At 43.6% G+C, this 27,899-nt stretch overlaps 1 protein-coding gene across 1 annotated transcript in view; it reads right to left on the bottom strand.

Moving 5' to 3' along the window:
• LOC122929661 (von Willebrand factor A domain-containing protein 5A-like) overlaps positions 1–27,566 on the bottom strand; it is a 44,602-nt gene extending 17,036 nt beyond the window's left edge. Inside the window, exons 1-8 of the mRNA XM_044283300.1 lie at positions 27,529–27,566; positions 27,346–27,413; positions 17,208–17,410; positions 13,427–13,649; positions 8,619–8,788; positions 8,423–8,543; positions 1,932–2,101; positions 1,711–1,799 (exon numbers count right to left, since the gene is read on the bottom strand). Coding sequence (XP_044139235.1) covers positions 1,711–1,799; positions 1,932–2,101; positions 8,423–8,543; positions 8,619–8,788; positions 13,427–13,649; positions 17,208–17,410; positions 27,346–27,413; positions 27,529–27,566 — 1,082 coding nt within the window. The remainder of the gene's footprint in view (positions 1–1,710; positions 1,800–1,931; positions 2,102–8,422; positions 8,544–8,618; positions 8,789–13,426; positions 13,650–17,207; positions 17,411–27,345; positions 27,414–27,528) is intronic.
• Between the last annotated feature and the right edge of the window lie 333 nt (positions 27,567–27,899).

The following is a 27,899-nucleotide window of genomic DNA, read 5'->3' as shown; positions in this document are numbered from 1 at the left end:
GAGATATTATATTCAGTACCTGAGTGCTAGAGTGTGGACAAAGTATAGAAAGATAAAGAGAAAGAAGGAAAACTCCTCAGATTACAATTACCAAGCCTGTTATAGGGAATACAACTGAATCCATATTTATATGATGGCTTTGCTATCTACATGAACTGTACTGACTACCTGAAGACAAGTGATCAAGTAAAAGTTATATTGTTTATAACAATTGACTCCTCATTCTTTCTACCAAATTCATGTGCACCTAATTGTGCTGGCGTCACAAACAACCGGGGTCCCAGCCACCAAAGCACCCTAAACACCTATACCATCAAGGGCACCTCAACTACCATCTGGCTAGAATCTGGGTTAATGCTTGATGGGGATCGGGGTTATAAAGAAATCACAAAAGCACTTTTCAAAATGTGGGCTATCGTTAGAGGATGGCTGGGGGTTAAGGGATCACTTCATTTCACGCCTCTCTCGCATAATAAACACCTAAAGTCCTTAGATAGCATAGCATCTGATCAATTTTGGCAAAAGAAGGGGATTTTTTATTTGGCACAGGTTGTTACGAATAAAGAAATTAAGACATTTGCGGAACTATCACATAGTGTACAGAACTTCTCATGGTTTAGGTATCTTCAGCTTCGTTTGGCACTTTCTAGTTTGGAAGATAAAGCACGACTGGAAATAGATATTTTGTCACCATTAAATCAATGGTTAGGGAAGACACCACTAACAATGAAGATTTCAAATATATACAAATTATTGATTAAGGCACGTTTTGCTGATACACAATCACCAGGTCAAAGGGCTTGGGAGGTGGATTGTCCAAATATAAAGTTGGTGGGATGGGGAAGTATCTTTACTAACCCGGACGTACTCTCTCACCATTTCAATCATGTTTTAACACAGTTCTATATTTATCACAGACTTTATGTTACCCCCGTTTGGTTGAGCAGATGTGGATTAAGAGATACTTCTAAGTGCCCCCGTTGTGATAATATAGGAGCGGATTATCTGCATATGTTCTCTTGACCCACAGCTGTTTCTACTTAACGATTTGAAGATTCTATTAGGTAGAGTACTATTGCTAGCTAGATTATTGATCAGTCGAAATTGGTTTGCACGTGACCCCCCGAAAATAAGCAACTGGATAAATCTGGTTACTAAGATCAAAAACTATGAACGGATCCTGTATAAGCATAGAGGCCCGCTTGGAAGAATGGAATAAGATCTAGGAAGTTTGGAGGCTCTGATAGGCTCCCTCTCCTCTTCCTCTCACCTTATTAATTTTTATCATTTTTTTCTCTTTCTCTCTCTCTCTTCTCTCCTATTCCTCTCTCTCCCCACTTGCCTATGGGGTGGGGGGCGGGGGAGGACAGAGGACTTTGGGGTAAAAATAAAAAGGAAAAATACCGTCTGGCTGGTGATCCCTGTACTAGAGAGTGCCCCTGAGGATTTAGTGCTGTCTTCCCAATCACTGCACGCCAGCCCAGGGAGGCTCTGCTACCCGTGAATACAAACAATTACTACCCCCATCGTCCCACTGTGCCTCATGTGTTGCCCCTGCGGTCCGGTTCGCTGCAGATACACGATTGATTAGAGAAACAAGGTTAGTGTTACTGTATAAAAGAAATAAAAAGCACAACCTAACCTTTATCAGGCCCCAAAAAGTACAAATGTGTCTACATACAGTACCAAAGCAAAGCACATTAAACTCACGTGAAGAAAGACTCAAAATGGGAACCAAATCCCAAAATATTAAAGTAACACCCAAGAGGCAAACTCTTCAATAGAAGGATGAGTGTCTCCTGCATAAGAGAGTAAAAAAAGCAATAGATTATAGCCACGTCCTCACTCATATGGACTATTTCTCAAATCACTACAAATGGCTGCTATATAGATGGTCATTTTTAATGGTGGACTGGAATGATTTCACGGACCTTCGCGCTGTCAATACGTCGTAGAGCATTTGGCTCTGAATTCATTGCCCGTTGCATACTCCCGGACCGGTCCACCACAAATATAAATTCTCCACAGTTTGAATGTTCCTGCATGGCTGGGAAACTGGGATAGAAGTTCAACATGGCGACAGTCTCGGTCATCAAAGATCCTAAAAAATAAGAAAAGAAATCAGTTAGAAATCACAAAAGATGGCGAAGTAAGAAGAATTTCATGTGTATTAGGCATCTCCTGCCAGTAGAACTATGAATGTTTTAAGGGGATTTTCCACTTTATATTATCCTTAATTTATATGGAAACCAGGCAGTGTTCAAATTTCCTACAGAAACCCTACAGGGGAAACTAAGGATTACAGTGTCGATTCAAATCTATGCTCTGTTTGCAGGACAGGTCTTCCATTGAGATACCCCATGTAACAGTTCAGGATGAGTATACTTGGACAACAAAGCCAAGAAGAGTGGAGAGGCTCTGACAGGCCAATGGTCCCAATGGTCTGGAGAGAAGTCAGGGATGGAGCCAAGGATTGGATCAATGAGGAAAAAACTGAAGTGTAGTTAGATAGAGCCAAAGTTAGATCGGTCGAATCCAAAAAGGAATGGACCATGGTCGGACGGAGGTGTGAGCCAGAGCAAGGAGGACCAGAATCAGGATCATTGTATGAGAAGTAGCATGTGAAGGCAGTTTAGGTCAAGGCCAGGAACCAGATCCCAGGAACAAGGATATAAGGGCCATTAGCACAGAGTCCAGGACAGAACCGAAAAAGGGTTGAACTGAAAAAGGGTTGAACTGAGTGAGGAACCTGGCTGGGTTTACATAGGCAGGTCTTAATAAGATCATCAGAAACAACCCAGGAGAATGTATCAGAGCCCAGAACCAGGAACAATAAGTCAGAGTTCACACGTTGCAGCCATGATACAGTTGAAACCATGCAGATGTCCATGTTGGCATGATTTGGGCTGAACCATAAACGAAATGTATGTACCCAGCCAGAACCAAAAAAAGCCTCATGCTACGACCATGAGATAAAAAACTATTGGACAGAAGTTGACTTATGGATTGATGACCACGGCAAAGCTACTGGAGAAGAGCTCATCAGGAAGGGAGACAACCTCAGCAAAAATCTGGTATGCAACTCTGTCACCTCCTCGACTGGTCAACATGACCCAGTTATTATAACATATCTACCGTACTATAATCAAATCACATAAGCCTGAGTTATCCCAAAATGACTTAGTCTAATGTGAGGTTTTGAGCTGAATTTTTGCTGAACTAGAGTCCATAACTTGTGGGAAACTAGAAGGGAATGAAACCAGGTAGTAATTAGAAAAAAGCTAAACTTGTTCTCACTGGCATTCCGGTGAATAATGGTAAATCCATTTGCATAAGATGAAAAACAAGTTTCTATAATTTATTTTCGTGTGTTCTTTTGTCCTATTGGATTGGTAGTAGAATCAGAAGTTGCAGCAACTGCACTCTTTTTGACAAGGAGGGGGTCTAAATTTCTTATTTTCTGTCTGGATGTTGGCTGTCCACAAATACCTGCTGAATTCCTGTCATGTAAAATGCGATCTGGAAGGACCATAATTTCACCCATATGTAAATGGCATGTCAAAAGAGTTCATAGAGAAGAAAACTAAAAAAATCACTAAAAATGTAAAGCATTTTGCGGACCACAAAACATATACGGTCATGTGAATTTAGCCTAAACGATGCTCTGGGGTAAGTGGCAGAAAGGATCCATTGGAGACTGGCTGTTGGAGACTGGGAAGAGATGCCCATATGGAAACAGGAGGTGTCAGAAGTCTGCTGAGTTATTGGGGATGCATCCTCCCTACCACCAGAATTCTTCAGCACTTAAGTCACCCATATAGTGCGAAGCAAAATGTATAGGTTTGTATCAGGTTTGATCAAACTGTATAATCCAAACTGTTACTTCATGGTGACCTCTTAAGTAGTTCTCCACTGGGTGCAGCACAGCACCCGCAGGGGTTCAAACCACCCTAAAGGCTCAGCCCCTTTCTTCAGTTTTGGCTTGAAGGAAATGTCACCACAACAACCTTAGATATGTGTCCAAATATTAGATATGTGTTAAAATGTTGTACCAGTTGATGATAGGAGGAGTATGGTAGGTTTTCCTGCTAGTTGCAGCAAAGTACCACTGACTCCACTGTAGCTCCAGGCTGGGCAGGATGATGCGCTGCTCCAGGGACCTGAGAAAGAAGCGACTTCTGCGGGTGAAGATCAGAAAGCCTGAAGGTATGACCGTCGTGGCAAAATAAGTTCAAGCATGGCCTTGGCTGATGCAGGTTTTGCTTTTGTACTCTTTGGTGATACTTTCTCTAGGGATCCTGTGGTTGCTTCAAGAGAAGCCAACATTACAACACTCAACAGATTTTGATATTCTCATCCTCCGTGCAGTGACTTTTTTTTTTTTTTGTAGAGGACCCATTGCATCTTCTAAAGAATTCTTGACTATATTTCTTGGCCTATTGACCATACTCCTCATGCAGTACCATACATGGTGCATGGCATCCTGGTTTCCTTATGGCTTCTCTGTTTTTAGTCTACTGTATTATGATGTTTGTTTGTTTGTCAGTCAAAAAAAGAAGGTGCCCAAGGGGATGTAAATGGATCCAAGCTGCCGGCCGCACCCACCGCCGTTCGTGCCCAGCGCCACCTCATAATCTTCTGTGACGCCTCCCGCTCTCCCTCCCTCCCCCCCCTCCTGCTGTAACATCGCAATGTTACAGCAGGAGGAGGAGGGGGAGGGAGAGCGGGAGGCATCACAGCGATGTTACAGCAGGAGGAGGGGGGAGGAAGGGAGGGAGAGCGAGAGGCGTCACAGCGATGTTACAGCAGGAAGAGGGGGGAGGGAGGGAGAGCGGGAGGCGTCACAGAAGATTATGAGGCGGCGCTGGGCATGAACGGTGGCGGGTGCGGCCGACAGCTTGGATCCATTTACATCCCTTTGGGCACCTTATTTTTTTGACTGACAGGTTAGTAATAGCGTTTTTTTAGCAAAATGAGCCTACAGATTACATTTATAAGATCACATTAGGAGTCGTGAAGGCACCCTGAACATAAGCATATTTTTATCTTAAAGGGGTGAAACCTGGTGACAGAATCCCTTTAAGTATCATTTGTCCGGCTGCCAATACATACTTCAACCACCAGATGTCTCACTGTCCTTGTTTATTGGTCCTATGTGGTTTACGGTAGTTTTTTATGATAATATGAATTTAGTCTTTGTCTTTTTCAATAGTATTTACTTAAATTAATTTTCATTCCATTAGTTAATGTTATGTCCAGCATAGTTTAAAGTTGGTGAATACTGTTTGTATGCACTGGGACATTTAGGGTTAATTATATTGAATTAATCCTCTGCTCATTTTAGGAGTCACGTGGGTGGTGACTGACATTATGCGCCCGCATCTGTATAGAGCAGACTGCTGTGGCGAGTCCTGCTCCATACGTGGCGGGTGCTGGCTGTATCATACAATTTATTTTTTTTTTCCATTTTTTTTTTTTTTTTAAAGTAGTTAAAATAAAAGCTATACAAGTTTGCTATTGCAGCAATCGTATTGAAGCCACAGAATAAGGCCGCCATGTTATTCGTAGTGCAAAGTGAACAATGCGATGTCAAAACCCCAAAAAACTTGGCAAAATTGTGTTTGTTTGTTTTTTCAATTTTACTCTACACAGAATTTGTTTCCTGTTTCCCAAGACATGGTAAATTAAATGGTGGCATTAAAAAATGCAGCTTGTCCTGCAAGAGCCCTCTAAGCCTCATATGGCCATGTAAATGGAAAAATAAAAAAGTTATTGCTATTGGAACGTGGGGAGGAAAAATTATGTAAAACTGAATTGGCCCGGTCTGTAAGGAGTTAAATTACAAGAGTTGCTGAATCTTTTCCCATAAAACTATACATCAATTTCCTCTGCTCCTCCTGCTCTATAACATTCTGCCTGTACATAAAACTGCATTTTCATAATGACAGGTTCTCTTTAAACCACTTTTCACATGAAAATATTAATTCCAATCTTAGAAGACTATATATTCCCAAGCTCAGTTTATACATATATACAGTATATTATGCTGTTCTCTGATACAGGATCTGATGGATCCACTTTAAGGAGGACCTTTCACCTGCTCCTGACATGCCTGTTTTAATGTATTCCCCATGTAATAACAATTCTGGAGCATCTATTCTTATGGCTCCATGTTGTGCCATTCCCTTATTATTTCTACTAGAAGTTATGAATGAATGGCTAGCAGTCTGCAGTAAGGGTACAGAGGGGAGGTAACCAGTTGGGGGGTGTCTCTGCACAGTATCACTCTATCCAGTCAGTGCTGCCATTGTGAGACAGTGCAGGTACTCACCCCCAACTGGTTACGACCCCTCTATAACCTTACTGCAGACTGCTAGCAATTCATTCATAACTTCTAGCAGGAATAATAAAGGAATGGCACAACATACACTCACCTAAAGAATTATTAGGAACACCATACTAATACGGTGTTGGACCCCTTTTTGCCTTCAGAACTGCCTTAATTCTACGTGGCATTGATTCAACAAGGTGCTGATAGCATTCTTTAGAAATGTTGGCCCATATTGATACGAGAGCATCTTGCAGTTGATGGAGATTTGAGGTATGCACATCCAGGGCACGAAGCTCCCGTTCCACCACATCCCAAAGATGCTCTATTGGGTTGAGATCTGGTGACTGTGGGGGCCATTTTAGTACAGTGAACTCATTGTCATGTTCAAGAAACCAATTTGAAATGATTCGAGCTTTGTGACATGGTGCATTATCCTGCTGGAAGTAGCCATCAGAGGATGGGTACATGGTGGTCATGAAGGGATGGACATGGTCAGAAACAATGCTCAGGTAGCCCGTGGCATTTAAACGATGGCCAATTGGCACTAAGGGGCCTAAAGTGTGCCCAGAAAACATCTCCCACACCATTACACCACCACCACCAGCCTGCACAGTGGTAACAAGGCATGATGGATACATATTCTCATTCTGTTTACGCCAAATTCAGACTCTACCATTTGAATGTCTCAACAGAAATCGAGACTCGTCAGACCAGGCAACATTTTCCAGTCTTCAACAGTCCAATTTTGGCGAGCTCGTGCAAATTGTAGCCTCTTTTTCCTATTTGTAGTGGAGATGAGTGGTACCCGGTGGGGTCTTCTGCTGTTGTAGCCCATCTGCCTCAAGGTTGTGCGTGTTGTGGCTTCACAAATGCTTTGCTGCATACCTCGGTTTTAACGAGTGGTTATTTCAGTCAACGTTGCTCTTCTATCAGCTTGAATCAGTCGGCCCATTCTCCTCTGACCTCTAGCATCAACAAGGCATTTTCGCCCACAGGACTGCCGCATACTGGATGTTTTTCCCTTTTCACACCATTCTTTGTAAACCCTAGAAATGGTTGTGCGTGAAAATCCCAGTAACTGAGCAGATCGTGAAATACTCAGACCGGCCAGTCTGGCACCAACAACCATGCCACGCTCAAAATAGCTTAAAGAGGACCTTTCACCAGAATAAAACATCTAAACGAACTATACAGACATGTAGAGCGGCATCCAGGCATCTCCCTGCACTTACTGTTATACCTGGGCGCCGCTCCGTTCTCCCGGTATAGCCTCCGATATCTTCATAGTTAGGCTCCACCCAGGGGAACCTGCCGTCGTCTCATTCTCCCATGCTGTAGCGCTGGCCAATCGCAGCGCTCAGCTCATAGCTTGAGAGAGAAAAAAGCCTCTCAGGCTATGAGCTGAGCGCTGTGATTGGCCAGCGCTACAGCATGGGAGAATGAGAGGCCGGCAGGTTCCCCTGGGTGGAGCCTAACTATGAAGATACCGGAGGCTATACCGGGAGAACGGAGCGGCACCCAGGGATAACAGTAAGTGCAGGGGGATCCCTGGGCGCCGCTCTACATGTCTATATAGTTAGTTTAGAAGTTTTATTCTGGTGAAAGGTCCTCTTTAAATCACCTTTCTTTCCCATTATGACATTCAGTTTGGCGTTCAGGAGATTGTCTTGACCAGGACCACAACCCTACATGCATTGAAGCAACTTCCATGTGATTGGTTGACTAGATAATCGCATTAATGAGAAATAGAACAGGTGTTCCTAATAATTCTTTAGGTGAGTGTAGAGTCATAAGAATAGATGCTCCAGTATTGTTATTACATGGGAAATGCAGGTAGTTAGTAAAGCAGGCATGTCAGGAGCGGTGACAGGTCCTCTTTAAGTTAATAGGTATTGTACTATGGAAAACGGTTAGCATTTTATTTATACAGAGTGTTTAGAAGTGTTTTTTTTCTATGCATCTGCTCATGAACTTCTTGGATGCTATGGAGAGGTTCTTGAGTCAGTATTGAAAAGCTCTACAGTTCCTTAGAGGATGTACTTGACGTGTGCATAGAGCAGGTATGGTCAACGTATTGAGCATCTGAGTCACCTGATGACTTTGGCTCCTTGGCAGCATCAGCCTCCACAGTCACACTCGGTTTGTTCACCTCTGAGTAATAAGCAAGGAGCTCCACGTCTCTCTCAAAGTTGTGTCCCTCAGCCAGCGATACCTGGAAAAAAACATGCATTATGTCGGACATTTACTATGGATTTATGCAGTCCGCACAGCTCTGTTATCCCCTCACCTTGGCTGCGGTCTTGTCCTCATTAGTGTACTCCACAGGGCTGATATCACAGTTGGATACTATCTTGACAATGCCGAATGCAGACTGGAAGTGTGCGCTCAGACTCAGGGTGTACGGGATCTCTCCTATAGGCACATGTGGGCGTGTGGCAGTCACACTCACAGGTTGGTCTAGAATGGGGAATTGGGGACGATGAACAAGGAGAAAAGCAGGAAAAGAAAATAAGCTTGATACAATGCATTATGAAAAGTCTTCAGACCCTTTCACATTTGTTATATTGCAGCCTTTAGTGAAAAACAAAAACAAAAAAAAAAACTGTCAAGTTTTTCCCACTCATGACAAGTTTGGAACAACCAGGACTCTTCCTAGAGCTGGCCGCCCCACCAAACAAAGTAATCAGAGGAGAAGGGTCTTGTAAGTGAGGTGACCAAAAACCCAATGGTCACTCTGGCTGGGCTCCTAACCCTGTGTGCAGATAGGAGAAACTTCTAGAAGTTCACCCATCACTGCAGCGCCACACCAATCTGGGCTTTATGGCAGAGTGGCCAGAAAGAAGCCTCTGCTTAGTAAAAGACACATGAAAGCTGCATGGAGTTTGCAAAAAAGCACCTAAAGGAGTCTCTGACTGTGAGAAACAAGATTATCTGGTCTGATGAAACAAGATTGACCTTTTTGGTCTCAATTCTAAGGGTCATGTCTGAGGGAAACCAGGCATTTGCTTATCACCTGACTAATGCCATCCCTACATTGAAGCATGATGGTGTCAGCATCATGCTATGGGAATGTTTTTCAGCGGCTCGGACAGAAAGATTGGTCAAGATTGAGGGAAAGCTGAATGGAGCAAAGTACAGAGATAGTCTTAATGAAAACCTTATCCAGAGTGCTCTGGACCTCAGACTGGGAGGAAGGTTCACCTTCAAACAAGACAATGATCTACACACAAAGCTAATACAACACAGGAGTGTCTTAGGGACAACTCTGTGAATCTCTTTGAGTGGCCCAGCTAGATCCCTGACTTGGACCCAAGCGAACATCTCTAGATAGACCTGAAAATGGCTGTCCACCGACAGTCCCCATCCAACCTGACTGAGGATCTGCAGAGAAGAATGGGAGAAAATACAGAAATTACTTTATCACTTTCTCATTATGGAGTATTGAGTGCAGAATGATGGGGGAAAACTTGATTTTTTTTTATTTTAGCACAAGGCCACAACATAACAAAATGTGAAAAAAGTAGAAGGGTCATAAGGCCCCCTGCACACGATCAGGATTGCGTGCGGATTTTCCGCGCGGATTTGCGTGCGGAAAATCCGCACCGTAGGTCATGTACATTGTATTCTATGAGAATTTGAAATTCTCAATGCACACGATGCTGATTTTTTCCGCGCGGATTTTGACCTGCAGTGCGGATTTTAAAATCCGCGACATGTCAATAAATTTTTCCTGACCGGATTTTCTTAATTCACTTAGTGAAATCTGCATGCGGAAAATCCGCACCAAATCCGCATGCAAATCCGCACCAATTAATGCGGATTGACCGCACGGATTTGCCTGTGAACACCTGCGGATTTCAGTGCGGATTCTCCGCACATGAATCCTGAACGTGTGCATGTAGCCTAAGACTTCCTGAATGCATTGTAGATCACAACAGGATGTGACTACTGTTATGTATCATTCGTGATTCAGTATGACATCTACAGTATATGTATATTATCAGCTCTTCATGCATTAACCCTGAAATCATTCATCATGAACATTATCCAAAATCATTATCCAGTCTATGTCATCCTTTTCATCCAGGATAATCCCATATTGTCATCATCCTAATCATCTATGGACACCCCTTTATCATAATCTACTCCATCACCATCATCCTCTTCATCCACTATCATTGTAATCGATTATTTTCTGTTGTATCATCATCTGCTCCTATTCATCCTCATAATTCCCTTTTTCATCATTTCTAATCATCCATTCACATTCATACCCCATTATTTACCATCATCCCCTTGATCCACCATTGTTGACATCAATCACCTTAATTCTCTATTATTTTCCCCGTCCAGTCATTCTTCATTATTCTTGTTATCATTCACCCTCATCAAGTCTCACCATGCTTCATAATCCTCACCATCAATCACTCATCTCACCCATGACATATTGTCACAATTTTCAAGAACAACTCAAAGGGTTCACTTAAATGTTTTGACTTGTATTGGCATTGTAATGAAAAGGAACGTGTCTGTACATATGTGGCATCTAAAGGGTTATTTTTACAAAGAGAATAAATCTATTTTGGACTGCCTAGGGCATTCTTATTGGCAGATGGCGATAAAGGACCCAGAGCTTTCTTGAGGAAAATAAAGTGAGACTTTTGACACTTCACCCTGGCTTCTACAAGATTCAAGGGTTAACAGGACATCTGTTTATCCCCCTAAACACATATAGTGAGGTGAATCAAGTGACAGTGCCAATTCAATATTCACAATACTTACCCCCTTATATAATATACTTTCCAGTCACATACAGACGTGGACAAAATTGTTGGTACCCTTTGGTCAATGAAAGAAAAAGTCACAATGGTCACAGAAATAACTTTAATCTGACAAAAGTAATAATAAATTAAAATTCTATAAATGTTAACCAATGAAAGTCAGACATTGTTTTTCAACCATGCTTCAACAGAATTATGTAAAAAAATAAACTCATGAAACAGGCATGGACAAAAATGATGGTACCCCTAACTTAATATTTTGTTGCGCAACCTTTTGAGGCAATCACTGCAATCAAACGCTTCCTGTAACTGTCAATGAGACATCTGCACCTCTCAGCAGGTATTTTGGCCCACTCCTCATGAGCAAACTGCTCCAGTTGTGTCCGGTTTGAAGGGTGCCTTTTCCAGACTGCATGTTTCAGCTCCTTCCAAAGATGCTCAATAGGATTGAGGTCAGGGCTCATAGAAGGCCACTTTAGAATAGTCCAATTTTTTCCTCTTAGCCATTCTTGGGTGTTTTTAGCGGTGTGTTTTGGGTCATTGTCCTGTTGCAAGACCCATGACCTGCGACTGAGACCAAGCTTTCTGACACTGGCTAGTACATTTCTCTCTAGAATTCCTTGATAGTCTTGAGATTTCATTGTACCCTGCACAGATTCAAGACACCCTGTGCCAGACGCAGCAAAGCAGCCCCAGAACATAACAGAGCCTCCTCCATGTTTCACAGTAGGGACAGTGTTCTTTTCTTGATATGCTTCATTTTTTCGTCTGTGAACATACAGCTGATGTGCCTTGGCAAAAACTTCGATTTTTGTCTCATCTGTCCACAGGACATTCTCCCAGAAGCTTTGTGGCTTGTCAACATGTAGTTTGGCATATTCCAGTCTTGCTTTTTTATGATTCGTTTTCAACAATGGTGTCCTCCTTGGTCGTCTCCCATGTAGTCCACTTTGGCTCAAACAACGACGGATGGTGCGATCTGACACTGATGTTCCTTGAGCATGAAGTTCACCTTGAATCTCTTTAGAAGTCTTTCTAGGCTCTTTTGTTACCATTCGGATTATCCGTCTCTTAGATTTGTCATCAATTTTCCTCCTGCGGCCACGTCCAGGGAGGTTGGCTACAGTCCCATGGATCTTAAACTTATGAATAATATGTGCAACTGTACTCACAGGAACATCTAGTTGCTTGGAGATGGTCTTATAGCCTTTACCTTTAACATGCTTGTCTATAATTTTCTTTCTGATCTCTTGAGACAGCTCTTTCCTTTGCTTCCTCTGGTCCATGTCGAGTGTGGTACACACCATATCACCAAACAACACAGTGATTACCTGGAGCCATATATATAGGCCCAATGGCTGATTACAAGGTTGTAGACACCTGTGATGCTAATTAGTGGACACACCTTGAATTAACATGTCCCTTTGGTCACATTATGTTCTGTGTTTTCTAGGGGTACCATCATTTTTGTCCATGCCTGTTTCATGAGTTTATTTTTTTACATAATTCTGTTGAAGCATGGTTGAAAAACAATGTCTGACTTTCATTGGTTAACATTTATAGAATTTTAATTTATTATTACTTTTGTCAGATTAAAGTTATTTCTGTGACCATTGTGACTTTTTCTTTCATTGACCAAAGGGTACCAACAATTTTGTCCACGTCTGTATAAGGGGTTTGGAGATTGAATCAGAAGGATAGTTCTGAAACCCGAACTAAGGCCTCAAACGATAAACCATGACTGGTTCAATATAAAGGGGTTCACACGACTGAGGCCGGACTGGATACCTAGATGTGGATCTGTTACATCTCCTCCCCACAAGGAAACATAAGAGATTAAAGATTGCAGGTTTAGGCCTTTAGCTGTTTTTATCCAATTATTTTATAACAGTTTGTATGTCATTTTGTCTCCTTCTGTACAGTGTTTTGTTAGCACTGCACCTGTTGGTATTAAAGCTTGAAACTTAAATGTTTCCTCCTTGTATGCTCTAAGAATCCATAGCCCTTCAATGCGAGAATTAAATGTTTGATACTTTAGAGAAGGATATACTTGTGTGTGTTAACAGAGTGGCATCTCATTGTAATGTAAACGTAGCAACAGCGTATATTTTAGGTGCATGGACTGTTTTGGGGTGTGATTTGTGCTCAATTTGCAACCTAAGTTGAAGGTGAGCGCAAGACTGAGTAGAAAAAGATAAACCCCTTGCAGTTGAACCCATATCACATGCTGGGATGGTGCATACATGGCAGGCATGCATGTGAATTACTTTATAAGAGAATGAACATTTTTTGAGGGTCAGCTTGACTGCCTTACCTTTTGGGGTATATCTGGGGTTTAGGACAGCAGGAAGCACAAATCGGACGGCACCGTCAGCCTCGACTGGAAGCTCCCGCACATATTTTAATGTCACTTCAGCCTCCTGACCAGGTGGCAGGTTCCCAACATTGCAGCTGAAAACATCAGCAGAGCTTCTGTCTTCTTCCAGAAGAAAAGCCTGCCGGCCTTGGCTGATGGCCTCATCGTAGGTCCTATGAGCCTGGAGGAAGAGGAAGGAGAAGAGGGCTATGCTATACCTCATCAAGATCCGGCTAGCTGGGTATATTATACGGTATATAGTTTACAGACTTCACAAATTAATTTTTCCAGTAATTTCTGCTGGTTCAGGGTCTGCACAGAGCTTGATTTAAGATTTACATTATGGGAACTATTGTTTTTAACTCCTTGACTCACTTTCTCAGTAAAGCATCATACCACCAGAGAATGTTTTTCTAATATAATGTTTAATATCTTTCTACAGGAAGATTCACTCAAAAAAGGCCAAATATAAATATTCTGTAATAACTGTCGCTAGGACTAAGCAATCTGACTAAACAACAGGCAATGTGCTCCTCGAACAAGTGCTCCACGAACAAGTAGGGATGCCCCAGCGTCACAGCGATTAGGTAGGTGCCATAGTGATGCTTGACTTCCTGGTGCACACCCCTGTACCTCTTCACTTAGTCACTCGACTTATCATCAGGATGGTGGTCTACTGTATCGAGCAGTGTATCTTCATGGAAAATGCGCACCTGAATATTTTTGAACAGTTTGTGAATCATTGGACTAGATGGTAGTGAGTTAACAGGAGCGTTACTTCCAGCAAGATGGAGCAACGTGTCACACATAGGAAAGGAGCATGGCAGAAATGTTTACATCGGCACACTGCTGGGCAGAGGCTTCCCGGTGACTGTCACCAGCTCTAATGGGTGGACTTTAGTGCTGCCATGCTCCTTCCCCGGGCTCACTGCTGGGCGGAAGCCTCCAGCTAGCAGTCCTTATGGAGAGCCTGGTACTGTTACCGGTACTCCCAAAAAAAGACTTTGCCCTGAGCGATTCAGCACAGGGCAAGAGAGGCCGGAGAGGTGAGGATGGGGATATGTCCAAGCTCAGCTCTGAACCCGGACAACCGCTTTAAGTCCTTTTTCAGCGACAGGGCAATTTCAAAGGAACTTTGGCCAACACCGTCGAAAGGAAAAGTCTTTCAGAACATGCTTGGCACTGTGGAACATTTGAAGGAAAACATGAGGTTGCTGTTATTCCCCTCCGATATGCCTGCTGATACAATCAGGAACATGGAGCGCTGAGTTGAAATGTGTCTGGCAGAAAACGGAGATCACTTCCAGCATTGCATGTAATGCAGTCGATTACACATATATCAAGGTATGTAGCATATTTGTTTTTGTTCACATTGCTTTAGCCTAACGGGATAGAACAGAATATTCGGGGCTTTTTAACATTTTATTTGCTGAAATCAGTTCTAACTTTGGCACTATTTTTTCATATTTGAATATCATGCTTACATTAACATAAAGTTTAGCAACTTTGCAAATACGCTACTTGTTCTGATAAATAAAGCTTATACACTATTCACTATTCCATAGCTACTAAGTGCTTACTTTCCCTCATTCCCTGCTAGGACAGTGACTGCACAGAACATGCTTTGTCGATTTGCATGGTAGGATGCACAGTATATTAATATGGCTCTACATACACAGTACTGACCCCAGGTTGTACTCAATCAACTGAATGAGATATAGGACAATGTTCACGTTTATGGCACACAGTTCAGCAGAGAGTAGAGGTTTCCTCTACATGATAGTATCATATAGGAGGTCTAAGCAAAGCAGAATTGCTAGGCAAGTCAATTTTAAGGTTTGTTTTGGGTATAGAATATCTTGCTCCCAGGAGTCACCTTGAAAGAAGACTAACAGTGGCCACAAACACTAGACTATTTCAATATTTTACGTTTGACCAACATTTCTTTAGCTACAGTATATCATAGAAAGGAAGAATTGGAAATGTTGAATTTCCAATAACCTAGACGATGCCATTCTGGTCACTTCTGCTCTTCACTTCCTGTCACAGCTCTACGTGCCAGAAATGCTGGAACTACACAGCTCTGTCCATTGTGTAGTTGAAGGAGATTGTAATTGCACATTCGCTTCAATGGGAGAAGCACTACAGTAACCAGCTCCATCCACTATACAATGGAGAGAGCTCTGTAATTCCGACATCCACTTCCAGCGCCAGAGTTACAACAAAACAGCTGACTGTCGGTGGTCCTGGGTGTTGGACCACTGCTAGTCTAATATTGATGGCCCATTGAACCGATAGGCCATCAATATGAAAATCCTGGAAAAATCCTTTAAGTGGCTGCAGCTATTCCTCTTAACTCCTCAAACACATGCATGCTTGGTTTGGCCATGTGTGCATGTTTTCAATGAGGGAGGGGATTAAGCCTCTGCCAGACACCTCTGAGATAGCCTAAGGGATCTTTATACGGGCTGTAGGAAGGTGCAAGGGTCCGTCATTGACGGAAGGTACGTGTCACCGAGGTTCCTGGCCTCGGTGAGATAAGAACCGGTTATTTTATGTGTGAGCCGCAGCTAGTGCTCGCTGACACTGTTTATTCTTAGTGTGGCTGAAAAGCCGATCCCGGCCGGTTCTTATTGGGAGCAGCCAAAGAGCAGGGTGGGTGGCTGTTCCCCGCGTCCAGGCCAGGTTTTGGGCTGGGGTTTAAAAACCCAGCCAGCAGCTCAGCTGGGTGGGGCATGTTCCTCCAAGTGAGAGTGGAGCTGTGAAGGCTCTGTGTCTGTGGGAGCTGCATGAGAGACACCAGCTGGAAGCCAGGCACCCTAAAGCCTGCTGTGGATATTCAGGTGACGTGGTTGGTTTGAGTTCTGTGGACTTTGGCAGTGTGAAAATAACACGAGGAATTTCTATGGTGTGAATTAACACCAGGACTCAGCCAAGTGTTTGAGTTATTTTTTTTCCTTGTTGTGTGAATAAACACAGACTTTTGCTTTACTACCGTGTTGTTGCCTCTGTACTGCGTCCGCTTAACCTGCCTACCAGAGCGAATCCCTACAGGGCCGAGAGACCACCAGATAAATCGCTAACGAGCGTTCATAGGAACTCTTATGATCGACTATCTGGCGGTGTAAAAGTACCGCCAATTACTCGGGTAATAGATCATTCATGTGGACACAAGAATTGTCATTTGCCAGATTGTGTTGTGTAAACCGGCTCTGCTGTCAGCAAACAACAAGTCTGTATGGGGACGAGCCATGGCATTAGCGATCGCTCTTCCCCATACCATGGAGGAGATCGCTGCATGTAAATGTGGCGGTCCCCTCTGCTGAAAAGCAGGTGCTTCCAGGGAGGGAACACTTCCCTCCCGACAATCGCCGGCTGTATCGTCCCGTCTAAATGGGACCTTTACATTTCCAAATAATTGCTAAATGAAAGTTCCTATGAATGCTTGTTAGCAATTATATGGCAGATTCTCGGCCCTTGTAAAGGGGACTTTATGCTCTTTGAGAACAAAGGATTGGACATATTGAAATTTAGCATGCTTGATGCTTCTTTCCCAATGATATCACCTGTCCTGGAGAGTTCTGGAGCACCCCATACACATCAGATTATTGTTAGAATTGCTGCAATCTGTGTCTTTAGCTGCAATTAGTGTCCTTAGACTTTGCTCTAATTTGTATGGGTACCATTAGTTGCCACTGTTACACTTTTCATTATATCCTCAAAAGCACCAACAAATTACCTGTTTCTTCTCCTGGAGATCGGCTACAATGGTCTTTCCCTCTACTTTGGCCTCAAAGCTGTAGACAGCTGAGTCTTTATCCATGGGGAATACAAAGATGGCCTCCACAGCCTTCTCCTCCTCATTCTTGTACTTGAGCGTAGCAGACACATCAGCCACAAAGCCTTTCACCTGGACGTCAACAGAGATCCCCTTGAGAGGAACTGAATGACCCAAAGAAATTGAAGAAGTAATATGTGCATCAACCACCTGTAATGTTCTTGATAGGATTGAGTGCCTAATATAACGTAAATAACATATACCATGTCCCATACTAGTCAAGGCAAAGGTGAGTTAGGCAGGGGCACAGGGCACTACTATGACTTTGTAGCCTGAATGAGACCCCAGCAATGGTTTAGTCTTTTGTGTTTACTTATTTAATTTATAAAAGGGGTTTTCCTGTATTTTCATAGGATCAGGTCATCCATATCAGTTTGGTGTGGGTCCGACTTCTGGTAGCCACACTGATCAGCTGTTCAAAGAGGACATGGTGCTTACAGAACACTTAGGCCTCTTTCACACGGGCGACTCGTTTTGGCTCAGGATGCGGCACAGGTGCATTGCGGCAAACCCGCGCGAGTAGGTACGCAATTTCAGTCAGTTTTGACTGCGATTGCGTTCCGTTGTTCAGTTTTTTTTGCGCGGCTGCAATGCGTTTTGCAAGCGCGTGATAAAAAACTGAATGTGGTACCCAGACCCGAACTTCTTCACAGAAGTTCGGGTTTGGGATCGGTGTTGTGTAGATTGTATTATTTTCCCTTATAACATGGTTATAAGGGAAAATAATAGCATTCTGAATACAGAATTCTTAGTAAAATAGGGCTGGAGGGGTTAAAAAATAAAATAAAAAACGTAACTCCCCTTAATCCACTTGTTCGCACAGCCCAGCTTCTCTTCTTTCTTCTTGACCTGGGTAAAGGACCTTTGATGACATCAATGCGCTCATCACATGATCCATCACCACGGTGTTGGATCATGTGACGGACCATGTGATGAGCGCAGTAACATCACCACAGGTCCTTTTCCTCCTGCAAAGCAAAGAAGAAGAAAGAGAAGCTGGGCTGCGCGAACAAGTGGATTATGGTGAGTTAAATTTTAATTTATTTTTTTAACCCCTCCAGCCACATTTTACTAAGCATTCTGTATTAAGAATGCTAGTATTTTCCCTTATAACCATGTTATAAGGGAAAATAATAATGAACGGGTCCCTATCCTGATCATCTCCTAGCAACCATGCGTGAAAATCGCACTGCATCCGCACTTGCTTGCGGATGAATGCGATTTTCACGCAGCCCCATTCACATCTATGGGGCCTGCATTGCGTAAAAAACGCACAAAATAGAGCATGCTGCAATTTTCACGCAACGCACAAGTGATGCGTGAAAATCACCGCTCATGTGCACAGCCCCATAGAAATGAATAGGTCCGGATTCAGTGCGGGTGCAATATGTTCACCTCACGCATTGCACCCACGTGGAAATCTCGCCCGTGTGAAACGCCCGTGTGAAACTCTTCCTAGGCCATGTGGCGTTATGTTCATTGGTGACATTGTATAGGCGCAGCTCAGTACTATACAAGTGAATAGGGATGAGCTGCGATACCAAGCATAACCGCTATCAAGGACTGCACTGTGCTTGGTAAGCTGTAAGGAGGCGTCCTCTGAAGCTCCATTGAGTGCGGTGGTGCTCAAACAGCTGATCAGCGGGGGTGCTGGGAGTCGGACCCCCGTGATCTCCCATTGATGATTTATCCTGAGAATAGGCCATCAAAATAAAACTCTGCATTGTATTATTTCAGATTTATTTTTAGTTTTGTACATTTTTGTTGTGCCCCTCTTACCTTTTCTCTTTCTTGAGATATTACGCGAGGAGTGAGGTTTAAAAAAAATAGATATTTGTGTTATTTGCAATGTAACGCAAATAGTTTTTTTGTTTTTCAAAACCGGTCATCTCGCATGACTCATCTCATGTTAAGAAAATAATGTAAAAAATGTAAGGAAAGACCCATCTGTACTTATAAAAGCCTTTTGTTATTGCAGCTATTTGGGAAGAGTATCTAATAGTTTTGTTCATTAGGGTTGTATTTAATGGCTTCTTCACATACTGGACGTCTGGTAATCTGGCTCAGTTTCTCTTCGGCTTGGTGCAGAAAACACGAAGGGAAAATTGAAGTTAGAATTGATGATCATTCATTTTCTTCTGGCGCATCAGCTGTGATGTCAAATTGCGCCAGATAAAAACAAACTGCCTGCTACGCTTTTCTGTTTGGTGCCATCAGTCTGTAGATGTTAAACATGTCCACATAGCGCACGACATTGTGTCTGGCTCTGCAAAAACAGCCCAAAATATGGCTGGACTCAACTGATTATGTGCACTATTCTGGTCTTTTAGTTTCCCCAATATTACATTTGATCATGAGTTTTCAGAGTTTTCCAGAAGTACTATACTAATGGCCTTTCCTTAGGATAGGTCATCAATATTTGATTGGTGGGGCTCCCACTCCCGGCACCCCTGACGATCAGCTGTTTTAACCCCTTAAGGACTCAGCCCTATTTCACCTTAAGGACTTGGCCATTTTTTGCAAATCTGACCAGTGTCACTTTAAGTACTCATAACTTTAAAACGCTTTGACTTACCCAGGCCGTTCTGAGATTGTTTTTTCGTCACATATTGTACTTCATTACACTGCTAAAATTGGGTCAAAAAAGTAATTTCTTTGCATAAAAAAATACAATTTTTACCCAAAATTTAGAAAAATTAGCAAATTTCAAAGTTTCAGTTTCTCTACTTCTGTAATACATAGTAATACCCCCAAAAATTGTGATGCCTTTACATTCCCCATATGTCTACTTCATGTTTGTAGCATTTTGGGAATTATATTTTATTTTTTGGGGATGTTACAAGGCTTAGAAGTTTAGAAGCAAATTTTGAAATTTTTCAGAAATCTTCAAAATCCCTTTTTATGGACCAGTTCAGGTTTGAAGTCATATTGTGAGGCTTAGATAATAGAAACCTCCCAGACCCCATTCTAGAAACTACACCCATCAAGGTATTTAAAACTGTTTTTTAAAACTTTATTAACCCTTTAGGTCTTCCACAAGAGTTAATGGCAGATGGAGAAACTATTTAGAAATTTCATTTTTTATGAAAATTTTTCAATATAATCTATTTTTTAAGGAGTAAAACAAGGGTTAACTGCAACAAAAAACTCAATATGGGTTGCCCTGATTCTGTAGTTTGCAAAAACACCCCATATGTGGTTGTAAACTACTGTTTGGCCAAACGGGAGCACATAGAAGGAGGGGAACACCATATGGGTTTTGGAAGGCAGATTTTGCAAGACTGGTTTTGTTTATACCATGTCCCATTTGAAGCCCCCTGTTGCACCCCTAGAATAGAAATTTCAAAAAAGTGACTCCATCTAAGAAATTACACCCCTCAAGGTATTCAAAACTGGGTTTACAAACTTTGTTAACCCTTTAGGTGTTCCACAAGAGTTAATGGCAGATGGAGAAACAATTTTGAAATTTCTATTTTTTGGAAAATTTTCCATTTTAACCCTTAATTTATTACTGGAAAAAATGGGTAACAGCCAAACAAAACTCAAAATGGGTTGCCCTGATTCTGTAGTTTGCAGAAACACCCCATATGTGGTCGTAAACTACTATTTGGCTAAACGGCAGGACATAGAAGAAGGGGAACGTCATATGGTTTTTAGAAGGCAGATTTTGCTGGACTGGTTTATTTACACCATGTACCCTTTCAAGCCCCCTGATGCACCCCTAGAGTAGAAACTCCATAAAAGTGACTCCATCTAGGAAACTAAGGGATAAGGTGGTTGTTGTTTTGGGACTATTTTAGGGGCAAATATGATTTTTGGTTGCTCTATATTACTCTTTTTTGAGGCAATGTAACAAAAAATTTAAATTCTAAAATTGTTTCTACATTCGCTATTTAGTTTTGTGGAACACCTAAAGGGTTAACATAGTTTGTAAAGTAACTTTTGAATACCTTGAGGAGTGTAGTTTCATAGATGGGGTCACTTTTTGGAGTTTCTAGTCTAGGCTACATCAGGGGGGGCTTCTAATGGGACATGGTGTAAAAAAAAAAAACTGTCCATCAAAATCTGCCTTCCAGAAACCGTATGGAGTTCCCTTCGTTCTATGCCCTGCCGTGCGGCTATATAGCCATTTACGACCACATATGGGGTGTTTCTGCAAACTACAGAATCGGGGCAATAAATATTTAGTTTTGTTTGGCTGTTAACCCTTGCTTTAATACCGGAAAAAAGGATTCAAATGGACATTTTGCCCAAAAATGGGTGTTTTGGCACCGTTTTTATTTTATATTTTTAACACCGTTCATCCGAGGCATTTTGTCAAAAGTTATTTTTATAGCAACGACTTTTACGCACGCGACGATGCCCAATATGTATGGCTCTCAGACTTTGGAGACACTAAGCAGGCATCCTAAAACTGCGGCCCTCCAGATGTTGTAAAACTACAATTCCCACCATGCCCTGCTGATGGCTGTAGGTTGTCTGGGCATGCTGGGAAAATAGTTTTACAACATCTGGAGGGCCGCAGTTTGAGGATGCCTGCACTAAAACTAATATTTTTTTGGGGAATTTTTTTTTTTCCGTGTCTCCAAAGTCTGAGAGCCATAGTTTTTTATGTTCTCTAGTGGACTGTTGGGGATTATAAAAATTTAGTACTCCATGGAAGTGTGATACTCCCTGAAGCAATCGATAACGCAGAGGCCCGGATGATCGGGGCACGTGTCACACTGAGTGGTGGTGTCCTTCCGTATCCCCCTCTTGTGACACACTCTGCATCTTTTTTGGGTTCGTCCCTCCTTTCCAGTATGGGGGACCACACCTGGAAAGTGTTGGCCAGGGACGATCCGGGTGCCTCCAGTTCCCGAGGTACTCTGGCCTGCTCTTTCCCAGTCCGAAAAAATCAGGTCTTTGAGGACTGCCTCATAGAACTGGAGGAATGTCCCTGTGCTGCCAGCGCTTCGGGATAGTACAAAAGAGTTGTACATGGCAACCTGTACCAAGTAGACGGCAACTTCTTTGTACCATGCCCGGGTTTTGCTCATGGCATTATATGGCTTGAGGACTTGATCAGAGAGATCAACTCCTCCCATATACCGATTGTAGTCGACGATACAATCGGGCTTGAGGACCGTTGCCACGGTACCTCGCACAGGGATAGGGGTGGTGCTGTTACCGTGGATTGTGGACAGCATAAGGACATCCCTCTTGTCCTTATACCTGACCAGCAACAGGTTTCCACTGGTAAGTGCACGGGTCTCACCCCTGGGGATAGGTACCTGGAGGGGGTGGGCAGGGAGGCCGCGTTGATTTTTCCGCACGGTCCTACAAGCGAACGTGGATCGGGCGGCAAGGGACCTGAACAAGGGAATGCTGGTATAAAAGTTGGCCACGTACAAGTGGTAACCGTTTTCCAGCAGTGGGTACATAAGGTCCCACACGAGTTTCCCGCTAACACCCAGAGTGGGGGGACATTCTGGGGGTTGAATACGGGAATCTCGCCCCTCGTACACACGAAATTTGTAAGTGTACCCTGAGGTACTCTCACAAATCTTGTATAGCTTCACGGCATACCTCGCCCGCTTTGTGGGACTATATTGGCGGAAACTGAGTCTCCCCTTGAACGCAACGAGAGACTCATCAACCGCGACCTCCCTTCCAGGTGCGTAGGCCTGTTCAAATTTGGCCCCAAAGTGATCGATGACCGGCCGTATCTTATACAGACGGTCATAGGCAGGATCACCTCGGGGGGGACATGCTGCATTATCGGAATAATGCAGACATTTCCGGATGGCCTCAAACCGGGGACGTGTCATGGCCATACTGTACAGTGGGGTCTGGTATAGGACTTCCCCACTCCAGTATTGCCTGACACTGGGTTTTTGGACTAGACACATATGCAGCATGAGGCCCCAAAATGTCCTCATCTCGGCTGCACTGACCGGCGTCCAGCCACCGGGTCTAGCCAAAAATGAGCCTGGGTTTTGAGCAACGAACTGTTGGGCGTACAGATTCGTCTGCTCCACCATCAGATTCACCAGTGGGTTACTTAAAAAAAAAACTAAAATAGTCAATTTCAGTAAACCACACTGTGGGAATCTGGATTCCAGGATTCCAGGGCGTGTGTGTGTGGGGGGGGGGGGGGGGGGGTTGCAAGTGGCAGGTGGGGGTCTGGGGTCTGATAGATGGATCAAAGAAAGTTTAGGGTAAAAGTTCTTTTTTTTTTCCTAACTAACTTTTCCCTTCTTTCCTTTCCTAATGGTGCCTCTCCCTCACTGACCCTAACCTACCTGGGTGGCGATGGGTGCAGGAGGGTGATGGATAACGATTAGGGGGACGCAGGAGCTGGTGATGAACGGTGCTGGACAGGAAGAGGAGGGGAGAGAGGAGCTGAGGAAGTTTGAATCTCGCGCCTCTCTCCCCTGCACCAATCAGCACCCTGGACAGCGGTGTTCAGCACCAGGGCCAGCACCGCCTCTTCAAATCTTCGTACTGCGATTGGTTGTGTGTAATCACGCCACCGATCGCAGTCTTTTTCCGGTTCATCGGGTCACAGGACACCCGAATGGACCGGGAACGCAGAAAACCGCAGGTCTGAATTGACCTGCGGTTTAATGCGATCGCCGATACAGGGGGGGGGGGGGGGGGGGTCGATTGATCCCCCTCCGTTGTTACGGGATGCCGGCTGAATGATTTCAGCCGGCATCCTGTTCCGATTAACCCCCGCGGCGCTGGAATAGCGAATTAAATCCATGACGTATGTTTTATGAGATGTGTTAACTAAACTAAAGTTACCTAAATACGTTAAGCAATTGCTTTTCAATGGCTTTTGTTTCAAGATAACACAATGAGATAATGAAATGTGAGTTAAGTGTTTGAGTGTTACCCCTGCTACATGTGTACCAAGCACAGTTCTGTACAGGGGTGTAGCTATAGGGGGTGCAGAGGTAGCAGTCGCTACCAGGCCCAGGAGCCTGAGGAGGCCCAAAGACCCTTGTGGAGCATAAGACGACATTGATATTATAGAAAGTGCATGCTGGGCAAGTTATACCTGTGGCTGGAGGGAAGGGGTTAGATCAAGAATTTGGCATGGAGGGGGGGAGGTGCCATTTCAATTTTTGCCTCAGGCAGCATAATGGCCACGTGCTTTCCTGCCCCTGTCCACAAAGCACTGAGGGAAGGGGGCCCCAAACTGAACTCTTGCACCAGTGTCCATGAGGCTTTAGCTATGCCCCTGGTACCGTACGCTGTATAGCAGCTGTGCTTTGTATTTCATTCAAGGCCGATTCACTGGAATGGAATGAGCTGCACCTAAGACTATGTGACAGATGAATGCGACATCACTGGTCTAGGAAGGGGCTGCAGCACTCACTGGAGCACCACGACCTCTTCAAACTACTGATTGATACAATACGGTCAGGTGTAGATTTGAGCCAAAATTTGAGTTTAGTATTAATAAATCTGTCTGAAAGTTGTAGACCATGCCTTCTCATAGTAAACCATGCCCACTTTTCTGGCAAATCTTCAAAGCTGATGAGTGGGGAAGGAAAAGTTGCAAATGACAACTTTTTGGGTACAGATTTATGCCAAAATCTGGTTGAAATTGGTTGATAAACATGGGCCTATATTTCTTTGTAAAATATTGCTGCTGAAAAAGTGGAGCATCTTCTACAGTATGCAAGACTAAAGTAGCATTGGTTTAACCTTGGTAAGATGATATTTCTCAAGACTAGAATTGGTTCATTGCGCAGAAAACAATCCCAATCTGGATAACAGAGGGGGTAGCTTCCAGGTCTGTGACATCCAAGTATCCTCATAGTATACGGACGGAGAATCTCCTGTAAAACTTTATTTACAATTTCTAAGAATTTAAAGGGAACCTGTCACCGGGATTGTGTGTATAGACCTGAGGACACTGGCTGCTAGATGGCCGCTAGCACATCCACAATACCCAGTCCCCATAGCTCTGTGTGCTTTTATTGGTCACTAGATAAAAATTTTACTGTAGGCCAGTGCAGGCCCCAAAAATTAGGCATTCACCTGACAGACCAGAACTTGTGATTATGTCATTGGTTAATGTGAGGTGAGTTAATTTTTTTTTATTTTTTAACCCCTCAAGCCACATTTTAGTGAGAATTCTATATTAAGAATGCTATTATTTTCCCTTATAACCATGTTATAAGGGAAAAAAATAAAATGAATAGAAACCCTAACCCTAACCTGAACTTCAGTGAGGAAGTCCGGGTTCGGGTCTGGGTACCACATTCAGTTTTTTCTCACACGTGTGCAAAACGCATTGCACACGCGTGGAAAAAACTGAACATCGGAACGCAATCGCACTCAATACTGACTGCAATTGCATGCCTACTCGTGCGGGTTTGCCACAGTGCACCTGGAGCAAATCCGTGACGCCCGTGTGAAAGAGACCTAAGGCCTCTTTCACACGAGCGTGACGGATTAGGGTGCGTTTAGTGAAACTCGCACCATTTTGCAAGCAAGTTCAGTCAGTTTTGCCTGCGATTGCGTTCAGTTGTTCAGTTTTTTCCAATGCATTTTGATGCATTTTTCACGCGCGTGATAAAAAACTTAATGTTTACAAACAACATCTCTTAGCAACCATCAGTGAAAAACGCTTTGCATCCGCACTTGCTTCCGGATGAAATGCGTTTTTCACTGAAGCCCCATTCACTTCTATGGGGCCAGGGCTGCGTGAAAAACGCAGAATATAGAACATGCTGTGTTTTTTACGCAACGCAGAACTGATGCGTGAAAAAAAACGCTCATGTACACAGACCCATTGAAATGAATGGGTCAGGATTAAGTGCAGGTGCTATGCGTTCACATCACGCATTGCACCCCCGCGGAAAACTCACTTGTGTTAAAGGGGCCTTAGGCATGGAATCTGGACCCATTCATTTCAATGGGGCTGAGCAGCCCTGGCCCCATAGAAGTGAATGGGGCTTCAGTGAAAAATGCATTCCATCCGGAAGCAAGTGCGGATTCGATGCGTTATTAGGGTGAATAGGACTTCACACTCTCCCTGCTGCCCTGTGCTTTGTGCACACAGCCGCAGGGGGCTTACCATGGCAGCCAGGGCTTCAGTAGCGTCCTGGCCGCCATGGCAACCGACCGGAGCCCCACGACTTCGACTTCACTGCTGGGGCTCCAATCAGAAGCTACCATTGCCACAAATGAGGAGGGGAGGAGGGGACCCTGTGGCCGCTGCCATCAATAACTATAATACTGGGAGGGCCCACTGCGCCACCACTGAAGATAATTAACCTGTTAATACAAATATAGGATGACAAGGCACTCTACGACAAGGTGCTGCAATCCCCGTCAATTAACACCTCAGGTGCCGCGGTTACAGCGCCTTGTCATAGAGGACGGGTGCCGGGTATGTTATACCGCTGGCACCCGCATCCTACATTTCTATTAATAGGTTAATTATCTTCAGTGGTGGTGCAGTGGCCACAGCCCCTCCCCTACTCCTCCCCTGTCTTCTCATTGGTGGCAGTGGCAGCAGCGGCACAGTGGGGGGGGGGGGGGGGGAGCGACTGCCTCCTTCTCCACTGTGCTGCTAAGGAGAACATGGCGCGTGCTTAGAGCGACACGTGCCATGTTCTCGAACTGATACTAGGCTGTGCCGTAGCGCAGTCTAGTATCGGAAAATATTAAAACCCGGTATCGAATTGGTACTGGTCTAAAGGTATCGATTTGGTATTGATAGTTCGATATACGGTGCAACCCTAATCCATTACACCAGTGATGCCTAACCTCTGGCCCTCCAGCTGTTGTAAAACTATAACTCCCACCATGCCCTGCTGTAGGCTGATAGTTGTAAGCTGTCCAGGGATGCTGGGAATTGTAGTTTTAGAACAGCTGGAGGTTCACAGGTTGGGCATCACTGCATTACACTATGAATATTCCATAAAAGTATGGTTGGATAAACCTTGATCATGACGACAATAAAAGTCACCCAAGACTCCACAATGAGATATTATAAAATTTTCTGGGAGGCAAAAACAGGAAAAAAGTTTCTCACCTGGAAGATTGGAACCAACAACGATGAGACCAAAACGAGGAGGAGGCAGCGGCATCTTGGGTCTTGCTCTGTTAGAACATAAGACACAACAGTCATCAGGATGTCTCTGTATCTCTGCTTCCTCAGCTCAGTATCTCTGATCTCTATCATATTTTAATTTGAACGTTGTTCTCAGTGACTCACAACTGAAGATTAACAAGAACTCCAAATTCTTCCGTCATGCACCAAAGAATTCTAAGCATTGTTTGGCGGTGACCGTTTATATCTCATTTTTACCACATACTCTGTTTGTGCCGAGGGAAGGCTCAAACATATCCACAGGTATCTGGCGGGAGTATACATCTTAAACTATTCCTGACATATCTCTCTGATGGAAGAAAAAAACTGAAATGTGAAGAGAACATTAAAGGGGTTGTTATTTCTAAGAAGTTTTTATGTTTTGCTTGCGACCACTTCCAATCTTAATCTGACCCTTTTGTTTAAAGATGAGCCTAAGAGGTTGTCCAGGATGTTGATATTGATAACCTATCCTCAGGATCGATCTTCTTTATCAG

Source organism: Bufo gargarizans, chromosome 1 (assembly GCF_014858855.1).
Source record: "Bufo gargarizans isolate SCDJY-AF-19 chromosome 1, ASM1485885v1, whole genome shotgun sequence".
Taxonomy (NCBI): Eukaryota; Metazoa; Chordata; class Amphibia; order Anura; family Bufonidae; genus Bufo; species Bufo gargarizans.
The sequence above is the reverse complement of the archived record's forward strand: the minus strand, read 5'-3'. Positions and strand labels throughout refer to the sequence as shown.